Below are 9,410 nucleotides of genomic sequence, written 5' to 3'. Positions count from 1 at the left end.
TAATGGCGGCGGGCTGAGCTGTGAGCTGTGAGTTGTGGCCATGAGTGCCGTGCCCGGGCTGCAGGAGGACTGCGAGGCGCTGCTCGGTGCCTTCCAGGAAGCCGACACCGTCCGCTTCGAGCGCTTTGCTGAGCTGTGGCGGGAGCGCCGCTTCCACACCATCTTCCAGTGAGTGATCGGCCTTCCCTGCCTTGTCCTGCCTTGCCCTTGTGGGTTGGCATTAAACAGTATAACGTAGATTGTTGCCTTTTTCATTCCGGATCTAATTTACTACACGCTGTGCTGCTTAAGAACACAGAGCACAGCCCTCTGTGGAGTTATCAAGAGTAACGCTTTAAAGTTCCTAAACCTTGCTGCTGCTGCGTTATGGATGCTGTGACACCTGTGCTTTTGCTGTCGCTTGCTGCAGCGTACTCCTTTCTGTTTGCTGTAGTGGTAGAATGAGAGCTCTGGAGAGGAATAAGATCACAAAGAAGACGTTAGAGCTGGCACAGCAGTACTTTTTGCCGCCGTATGCCTTCCAGATCCGAGTCGGTGCTCTGTACCTTCTGTATGGGCTCTACAACACGCAGCTCTGCCAGCCAAAAATAAAGGTAACTTACTGAGCCTCCTCGGAAGGTGTGGGACGTGAGATGTTTTCATGGCATTACTAAGGTTGGAAAGGGTTGCTGAGATTATTTGTCAGCATTATAGTAAAGAAGCTCTTCCTTATGTTTGTATGGAAGTTCCTGTGTTCCAGTTTGTGCCCATTGCCACTTGTTCTGTCGCTGGGCACCACTGGAAAGAGCCTGCAACCATCTGTTTGACTCTCACACTTTAGACATTTATGAACAGTGATGAAATCACCTCTCAGTCTTCTCTTTTCCGGGCTGAACAGTCCCAGGTCTCTCAGTCTTTCCTCATACAGATGTTCCATCCCCCATTCATCTCTGTGGCTCTTTGCTATCCTCTCTCCAAAAGTTCCCTGTCGTTCATGAACTGGGGAGCCCAGAACTGGACACAGTGCTCCACTAAAGCAGAGCAGAAGGGGAAGGATAACCTCCCTTGACCTGCTGGCCACGCTCTTTTTAATACACCCCATGACGCCATTGGCCTTCTTGGCCACAGGGGCACATTGTTGGCTCATGGAACATCCTATTGTCCACCAGGACACCAAGGTCTTTCTCCACAGTCAGTGGAAGGCTAGAATATTCTCGTCAAATGTAGAGAGAACTCCATGACAGCCTCAGTTGTTTATTAGAATTTCAACAAAATGAAGACTGGTTAAATTATTTCCAATTCCCGTTAACTAGAAGTAGAATTTGTAAATAGGTGGAAAGTTTGAACGTCTGAGCAATACGTGCCTTCTTACTGCCTTTAGGAGAGGAGATTGCTATAGAAATGAGTTAGAAAATCAGTGCAAGTAGTTTGTGCAGAAACAGTTGTGTATGTTGTGTGCATATGCACAACTGAGTCCAAATTCCTTACACAGGAAACAAAGTATTCTACAGTGATGTCATTACATCTCAATCTTAATTTTAGAGGAGTCATTTTACAGAGATGAATTTAGGCAATTTTAAAGCCACTGTTACACAGTGAATGTTGGAGAGTACAGGAATCATCCAAGAAGGTGTCTTAGAGTGAAAATGAGCAGATGGGAGGATGGAAAGCAAGAAATGAGAGAGACTTTCTTGAGCATGGCAGTGTAACAGTACACAACTGATTTGTTGCAGATCAGGATTGCACTCAAGGATTGGCCTGAAGTCCAGAGCTTTCAACAGGATCTGATAGATTCCCAGCATTATGATGCAGCATACATCTTTAGGACACTGCGTCGTGCCAGAGCATTCCATTTCACAGCAATGCCAAAGCCAGTGAGTTATTTTGTTAACAACCTACCATTTTTAATAAAATATCTTCAGTTTTTAATGGCTGGCAGTCCAACAGCACTGGTGTGCTTGACACTGTGCTTTATTGACTGGGTACACAACATAAAGCTTAGAAGATGTTTGAGTGTACCATGTTTCTCACCTGAAAATTTTTTTAGTATCTAATCTTCTTACAATTTGAGATGTTGTATGATTTATGGAAGTGTTGAGCTCCTGAGTTAGAGGGCTGGTTTAAATTCTTGAGTAGGGAATAATTTTTTTAAAGTGCTGGTTGAGCACTTGGCTATAAAGATGCATGCTGTTGATGATGAGATAGTTTTATGCCTTTCAGCATCTCTTGATTGTTAGATATGCAGCTAAAACTCTCAAGAGTAGGGTGGTTTAAGTTGGCCATTCAAGTTACAAAGCCTTGTCTCCTGCTTTAGCTAAACTACAGAACTAAGAAAAAGATCCAGGAAAATGAATGTAAAGAAGAATTTAAAGATCCAAGTAACAGAGTAAGCAGCCTCATCACGAATGATGTATTGGAGGTACAGTAACTTTAAACTGTGATGTTTGTTTTGTTTTTTTTTTCTGTTATTGAAAAGCTATACATTCTCTAATTAGTCCAAGATAGTCCTTTATGTCTTTCTTATGGAATGCAGACTAAGGTGATAGTCTGTCTTAGCAATTTTTTTGAATATTCAGAAGCACAGTATTTAATTGGGAAGAACTTTTGTACCTGTTGTTACCATGTGGTACCTGTACCACATGTTCCTATGTTTTCTGGCTTTGCCTCAGTAAGATGTAAATGATAAAGAGAAAAATGGCCAAGTGTCACCTGGGGGAGGGGGGAGAGAGGGGTGAAGGAAAAAAAAGAAAAATGTTGAGTTGGGAAAAGCAGGTTTGTTGTTGTGTCTGCAGATTACAGATAATAAGACCTTAATCATCTACAAGGTTATAGCCTTATCTAACCTTTATTTTTCCTTTTAAAACTTGGTTTTCTTAGACATACAAAATATTTCTGTAAAAAAACAAACAAACAAAAAATCTAACAAAACAAAACAATGATTCAAGCAGGCTGTAGCTTGCATTGTACATTGTAACTCAGTAGATCCTTGCTTAAAAAAGTTATCTCTGAAATGTTGGCGTGAGAAGGCTGTGAAGTGATTCCTCTGAAGAAATGAAAAAAGGAGACCTCCTTGAGATCTGATCCTTGGTATCACTGAGACTTCCTTCTTAGTTTAAACAATAGGTACTCTTTCTTCTTTTGCTTATTTGGTGTGCTGATGGGGAAGTGCTAGGTAATATTACTTCTAGGCTCTCTGAAATGAAACATATAAATAATCTATTTCTAACACTTCTGCTAATTCGGTGGTGTCCTTAGGTTATATAATCTTGGTTTTCTTCAGTGAGAACTCATATCACTTTACTGCTGTAATCTTTTTCCTGAAAAGTGCCTCTTTTCCTGTTTTAGGAACTGATGAATATTCATGAGCACTATCAGAAAATGAAATGTGCCATATCAGCTGACAAATCCCAGCCAGACAAGGCCCTGAGCTTGATAAAAGATGAATTTGTAGTTTCTCTTAAAAACATGGCTTTGGAACATCAGGAATGGCAGCAAAAAAGATTGGTAGGTAATACCAACCACTGTGCTGTGGCGATTTAACAGATTATGTGAGAGTGTAAGAACTGGCATAGGGTGGGAATCTCAGTCTAAGAACTGGAACACTGAAGACATGGAGTGAGTAAAACTCAGGGTTATGGTGTGGGGTAAAGGATGGTGACTTGTATGTGATACTGGCTGTATGATAACAGAAATGTTTGCCCTGGAATGTGTGATTTGTGGATGGTATTAGAATAACCATACCTCTGTAGCAGTTTGTGGTCAAGGAAAGGCTGTAATGTAAGATTAGTGAAGAAAAGGGGCACATGTGGTTACTGCTTTGTGAATGACCGACATTTTAAAAATATTCTGTTTTGTGTGTTTTTCAGAAATTGTTACTAAAAGCTAAAGAAGCTGATGAAATGCCAAACAGAGTGGAAGAAGGAACTTCGCTAAGATCAGAAGTAAGAAAAATGAACTTGTTTGCTACACTGCACGGGCAGAATCTGTTAATTTCTTAACTTAATGTCATAGGTGAGGTGGGTTTTTCCTGTCATTCCAGGGCTTGACAGAGTCAAAGTAAGTTCCAGGAATAATTAGCAGAGTTGGGATTTTTATTTTAAATTGCATTTTTTTTCTGTTAAGCTTCGAGCAGTCACTGCTGTGATAGTTCTGGGATGCTTGTAGTAAAAAGATATGGCCCCTTTCAGGTAAGGAAGGGAAAGAGCTGTATTTTCTTGGCCAAACACCTTTGTGATTCCTCCCAGAGTTTCGCCTAAATGCAATAACTACTTTTTAATGATGTAAAATTCTCTTGTATTGTAACTGCCTGCTTGTTTCAACTGTGAATTTGACTAAGAAGTGAAGTCTCAAATTTTATTTTCTGTTCTTGAGCTGTGGAACTGAAGGCAACCAAATTAAACTTTGCATTCTTAATGGAACTTGAACTTTATTTAAGAAACAATTTGTCACCATTTATTATGGAATTACAGCAATACAATAATGAAATACTGCTGAAGTCTGGTTTAAGAGTTCATTTTAATGTTACTGTAATAGAAAATGAAACCTTTTCCTGAGTAATCCTTTTGTTTCTTTGCAGGGTTCTGAAAGAGCAGATGCTTTGGCTAGAATCAAAAACAAGTCTTATTCTGCAGTTGTTGAGGTAGGTATAAAATTTGATGGTAGAGATGTAGTTATTTTAAATGATAATTTAAATACTAACAATGTAGACAATTGATCAGAAAGGAAGCAGTTAAAATTGCACTCTATAATACAGCTTTTGAATGTTCTGGTTTCCATATCTAACACATAGGGGAAATGTGAGGTTCTTATTATTCTTGTCAGATTTATGGAAGCAATGCCAGTGTGGTCTGTGCCTGGAGGTTTTCATTTACAAGGTATCTTTTCATGTCAGTGCTCTGTTTTTAATAGATGGAATTTTAAGTAAATGGAATTAAGAAGTACTTGAGTTTAGTGGTTCCTCGAGGCTCAGATGTTTGAAGCTGTGAAAATCCTTGTGAAAATGGAACTTGGGGGTTTAAAGCCAATTGGAAATTTTTGGAACATTGTTTCTCTAAGTACTACTTGTAAAATATTATTGAATTATCTTTCTTATGGCAGACCTATGACAAACATTGCATCGTCCTTTGTTTATTTAAATTGTTTATTGGAGAATTCATTATGAAATGAAACAGAGCTCTGGCTGTAGAGCAGTTCAGACTTATGAATGAAGCACTAAGTGACGTACAGTAACACACAGCTATAGCAGTTTAACTTTTTTTTTTTTTCATAATTCTTACATATATTTACCTTCTAGGCCTCCAAATCCAGAAGACATCGTCAAGTAATACTAGAATCTTCTGAATCGGGATTGGATTATGGGAAATCTCCAAAACGAAGTAAAAAAAGCAGTAGGAGACCACAGCCAGCAGAGAAAAGAGGTTCTCTGGAAATCAGAGGTTTTTTTCCATTGCATTTAAGAAGAAATTCTTTACTGTAAGGGTGGTGAGACAATGGAACAGGTTGCACAGAGAGGTTGTGGATGATTCATTTATGGATCTCAAGAAATTGGATTGGTATAGTTTTTTGCACTTACTTATTTTCCAAGTATTTGCACATCCCTGCTTGTGCTTTTTTTTTTTCTTTTCTTTTTCCTATGGACTTGAAAGATATTACTTTCATCTCTATCTGCCAGTTCTGAAGGCAGGGGAAATGGCTTTTGTTTTCTGAAGTAAGTCAGCTTTCCTACGTCCAATTTCTAACTGATAAAAGTTGCTTAGCCATCTCAGTCTTTCATTTGACTTACTGTTTATTAAAGGTTAACTAAAATTGAGCAGTGAAGTAGTTTTGAATAAACCATCTTGAACTCAATGATTTCAAAGTTCCAAAGTGTCTTATGATGTGCTTAGTTTCTGAGAAAATTCAGCCCACTTCAGAGGTGGGCATTAGGCTATGTTGGCTTTGCTTCACTTCAGAACAGTAGATGTAGTATTGGAGAGAGAATAAGGAGAGGAATTTTGAATACTCTCTGAACTGAGCTGGTGATTAATATTGTTAGTTACTTGTTATGGAGCGTTTTTCTAGTGAGCCATATGAAGATACTGGGCAACAGGTGTTTCTCCACAACCTTTGACTGGAAAGTCAATACAGATACAAGAGAACAGTCTTCTAACTATTGAAGCTAAGATACAGAAGTGAAAAAACAAACTAATATTAATTAAAAAAAAAAAACAAAACAAAACTCAAAGCTGACTTTTTCTCCTAAAAAATCTGTCTGCAGGCCAGATGCAAGCAGAAAAGGAAACTGTTACTCACCATATCGGGATGCCTGTAATCACAGAAGAAGATAGCTCAGATACAGAAGGTATCATGATTGAAATTCTAAGAGACTGTAAACTTGTTTTGTTAATTGCTCTATACTATGCTGTAATTTTTTTTTTTTAAACTAAAATTGGTGTCTTGGACCACTTTGCTTTGCCTTCTTGCAAAAACTAGGTTAGTTTTCATCCTGTAAATTGTTACATCAAAACCGAAGCTTGGCTCTGATAGTTTGTTACAAACAAACGTGATGGCAGAATCCTGGGTGTCATGTTTATTGTACGTAAAATTATTTCCATTGGCAGTTCATTGATAGTCTGATAGATCCTGCTTACAAAAGGAAGGCAGACTTAAGAGCTCGACCAGAGATACTTGCTGTTAGCCTGAAAGAATGGAATTTAATTAGATTATTTAAAGGGAAACAAGGGGATAAGTGCAACTTCTGTAAAGGTCTGACAGCATAGATGAGTGTGAGGGATACACTTCATGTCAAAAACTGTATGTAACAAAAGATTATTTTCATACAAGAGAGAATAATAACAAAATACATTAATAGCAAAGTAGTACATCCTCTGATCACCATAGTTAGCTGTAGACAATTTCAATTCATTCAACTTACAGACAGGTTGAAGGCACAATGGTGTTTTATATTGTACATGATGTTATTTGTTCCTCCTCCAAGCTGTCATGATGTTTTGTCTCTAAGTCAGGGGCGTTCTTCAGTTCTTTGAATAGTTTTACCAGTAAGTTTTGAAGCATTAAAAAATAGCCATAAGCAAACTTATGTGTAAGTAAGTGTTCCATATTAAAGATGTTTGTGAGAAACAGAAAGCTGTTAAAGTTGAATAAGTTTGAAAGGACAGTACGTTGTTAATCAATGGGATTTCATTTAATATTTTGAATGATAATATGCCATAGAATCTAGAAAGATTTTTTTTCATATTTAAAGTCATGCAGAGAGGGATTCCTGAGGGAATCTCAGGAGCTCATCTAATTCATTTCCTTCTTCTGGGCAGAATTATTTCTACTTTAATTATTCCCAGGAGGAAGATAGATTGAAAAGTTTGTCAGAATAGTCTCTTTATTTCCTTTCAGAAGTACCTCTCCCCAAGAGGAGAAGACGGCATTAGAATCCAGTTGGAGAACACGAATGTGAATTGTAATGCCAAAATGTCAAGATGTAACACAGAGTGCTTGTTTGGATTCCGCTGGATGTACAACAGGAACTGGCTGGGACCAGAACTACAGCTGACACTGGAATACTGGTGCTGATTGCTGTACTTCAGCAGTCTCATGGTACGGCACCTGGTGCCTTTATTCACCTGGCTGATGATTCCTGTGAGAGAAGAAGTTGCTATGCACTGTGTGAGATGAGAAGAGGGAGAAGATGGTTCCTTCTTGTATTTAGTTTGTATAATGCGAGTAATCTCTTGGAACTCATGTTGACTTGCAGGGACTTTTTAGCAGACACTCTTGAAAGAACAGCTCACAAAATACTTGCCTGTATTTGTACAATAAATTATTTCTCACTGTTTACTTGCTACATTTTATAGCATGCAAATTCAGCAGTATTTATCAAGGTTCCTATAGGTGTGGGAAATGAACTTGGTGATAAGCCTTTTATTGTATTCAGTCTCCAGCAGATCTGGCTTTGCTGTATATTTGAATGAGGAAATACAGTGCATGTTTATTGATTTATTTTATTTTATTTTATTTTATTTTGCAGGTGACACCAAGCTGTACAAAGGCAGGAGTAGAATTCAAAATGATCTTTATCAATTGGAGCAGTGATGTGGAAAGAAGTAGGAATGGAAATAAACATGAAGCTTAGCACTAGGAAAAGGTACAGGATGGGGAAACAATTGCTAGGCAACAGTACTGCAGGAACAGCAAAAAGACTGAGAATCATTAGCTGGAGTATTTTCTGTAAACAGTAACATCCTCTAGCATTTGTGTCACCATTCAGCCCTGTAAGGCCAAAGGTTTAAATACTCTCGTATGACCATTGATAATTTAAAAAAAAAACCCTAAAGTGAGTAATTATTCTCTTTTGTATTTTCTCCAGTTGAACACAGCTGCAAAAAAAAAACACAATCTGTCAAGAAAGGCCAATGAGTTTCAGGTGTCCTTTTCTACAGGAATAAATAGAGATACAAAACCATTTTTTGGCATAAAAGGGGTCTACATTGAGTGAATTAGTGTGGTAGTTATTTCAGAGCCCAAAGGAATGAAAGTGCCTTTACCTAGATGAAGGAACTCTTAAGTGAAAAGATAAAGGGTTGGAATATAAAAAGGGCAGGTATTGAATGCATTAGTTGGTAAGGAGGAGCAGGCCTCAGTGACAAAAGTTGGACACTGGAAAAATTAATCATTAAGCAGCAGTACTGCACTAAAACCCTCATTTATGGACAAGAAGGAAGCGCTTTATTAAAAAGCCAAAAATGAAATTGACTGAAGAATGGTATTCATACCGTAGTAATCTCCACTTGTAGAGCAAAGCTAAAGGATCCTCTGTGTGGGCATTTGAATGTGTGGAGCCATGTTTCCAAGCGTAACGGGGCTGTACTTTGAAATGCTCAGGTGCCATCAGTTTAGAAACCTTAAGTGGAAGACATTTTGCACTATCATTTTCATTGCAGTGGAAAAATCAGCAAGGCCCAACCAAGTGAAGGTAAGTGCAAAAGGTATTGTGAACATCACCTCTAGAAGAATCCAAACAGAAGTAAAAAAAATAGACTATGAAAGATTAGCATGGGAAAGGTTTGAGAGTGATTGTAAGAGACTTCATAGCTGTGTAGTGTGTAGACCCTTCCAGGTCACAGCAACGTGAAGAAACGAATTGGAACGCTAAGGTTGGAAAAGCTCTCGGCGGTCAGCCAGCCCTCAGCCGCCCTGCTGCGTTCTCCACACATCTCTGCCTCGTCGGGAGGTCCCGGGGCACCTCGAGGCGTTGGAAATCGCGCAGCATTTTGGGAGAGACGGGGCGAAACCGACGAACCTCCCCAACTGCCTTTTGTCCGAGTTCCGTTGCGCGCCCCGGGGCTGCGGGCAGCGGTTATGGGGTGCGGGCTGGTACGGAGCCCCGCTCCTGCGGAAAGCCGCGCCGCCGCCTTCAGCCCTCACGGCTGCGTGCGACG

General features: G+C 39.2%; 2 protein-coding genes across 5 annotated transcripts in view; both read left to right on the top strand.

Moving 5' to 3' along the window:
* The window catches only part of SNAPC1 (small nuclear RNA activating complex polypeptide 1), an 8,664-nt gene extending 207 nt beyond the window's left edge, over positions 1–8,457 (top strand). Inside the window, exons 2-12 of one of the 4 annotated variants that reach the window (XR_002115498.2) lie at positions 14–168; positions 434–593; positions 1,713–1,853; positions 2,294–2,398; positions 3,325–3,483; positions 3,846–3,920; positions 4,556–4,618; positions 5,273–5,414; positions 6,236–6,319; positions 7,369–7,569; positions 8,000–8,457. Coding sequence is in view for 3 of the 4 variants with exons in the window: in XM_010712054.3 (XP_010710356.1) it covers positions 41–168; positions 434–593; positions 1,713–1,853; positions 2,294–2,398; positions 3,325–3,483; positions 3,846–3,920; positions 4,556–4,618; positions 5,273–5,414; positions 6,236–6,319; positions 7,369–7,403 (1,092 nt within the window). In the remaining variant the exon portion in view is untranslated. Of the gene's footprint in view, positions 1–13; positions 169–433; positions 594–1,712; positions 1,854–2,293; positions 2,399–3,324; positions 3,484–3,845; positions 3,921–4,555; positions 4,619–5,272; positions 5,415–6,235; positions 6,320–7,368; positions 7,969–7,999 lie in introns of those variants that run through there. The other 3 variants (XM_010712054.3, XM_010712055.3, XM_019615953.2) reach the window with 3 other exon arrangements.
* Positions 8,458–8,556: 99 nt separating this feature from the next.
* The window catches only part of SYT16 (synaptotagmin 16), a 110,748-nt gene continuing 109,894 nt past the window's right edge, over positions 8,557–9,410 (top strand). Inside the window, exon 1 of the mRNA XM_031553724.1 lies at positions 8,557–8,944. The gene's annotated coding sequence lies outside the window, so the exon portion shown is untranslated. The remainder of the gene's footprint in view (positions 8,945–9,410) is intronic.

The sequence above is a fragment of the Meleagris gallopavo genome, chromosome 5, assembly GCF_000146605.3.
Source record: "Meleagris gallopavo isolate NT-WF06-2002-E0010 breed Aviagen turkey brand Nicholas breeding stock chromosome 5, Turkey_5.1, whole genome shotgun sequence".
Lineage (NCBI taxonomy): Eukaryota > Metazoa > Chordata > Aves > Galliformes > Phasianidae > Meleagris > Meleagris gallopavo.
Note: the sequence above shows the minus strand (reverse complement) of the source record. Positions and strands in the feature narration are given on the sequence as shown.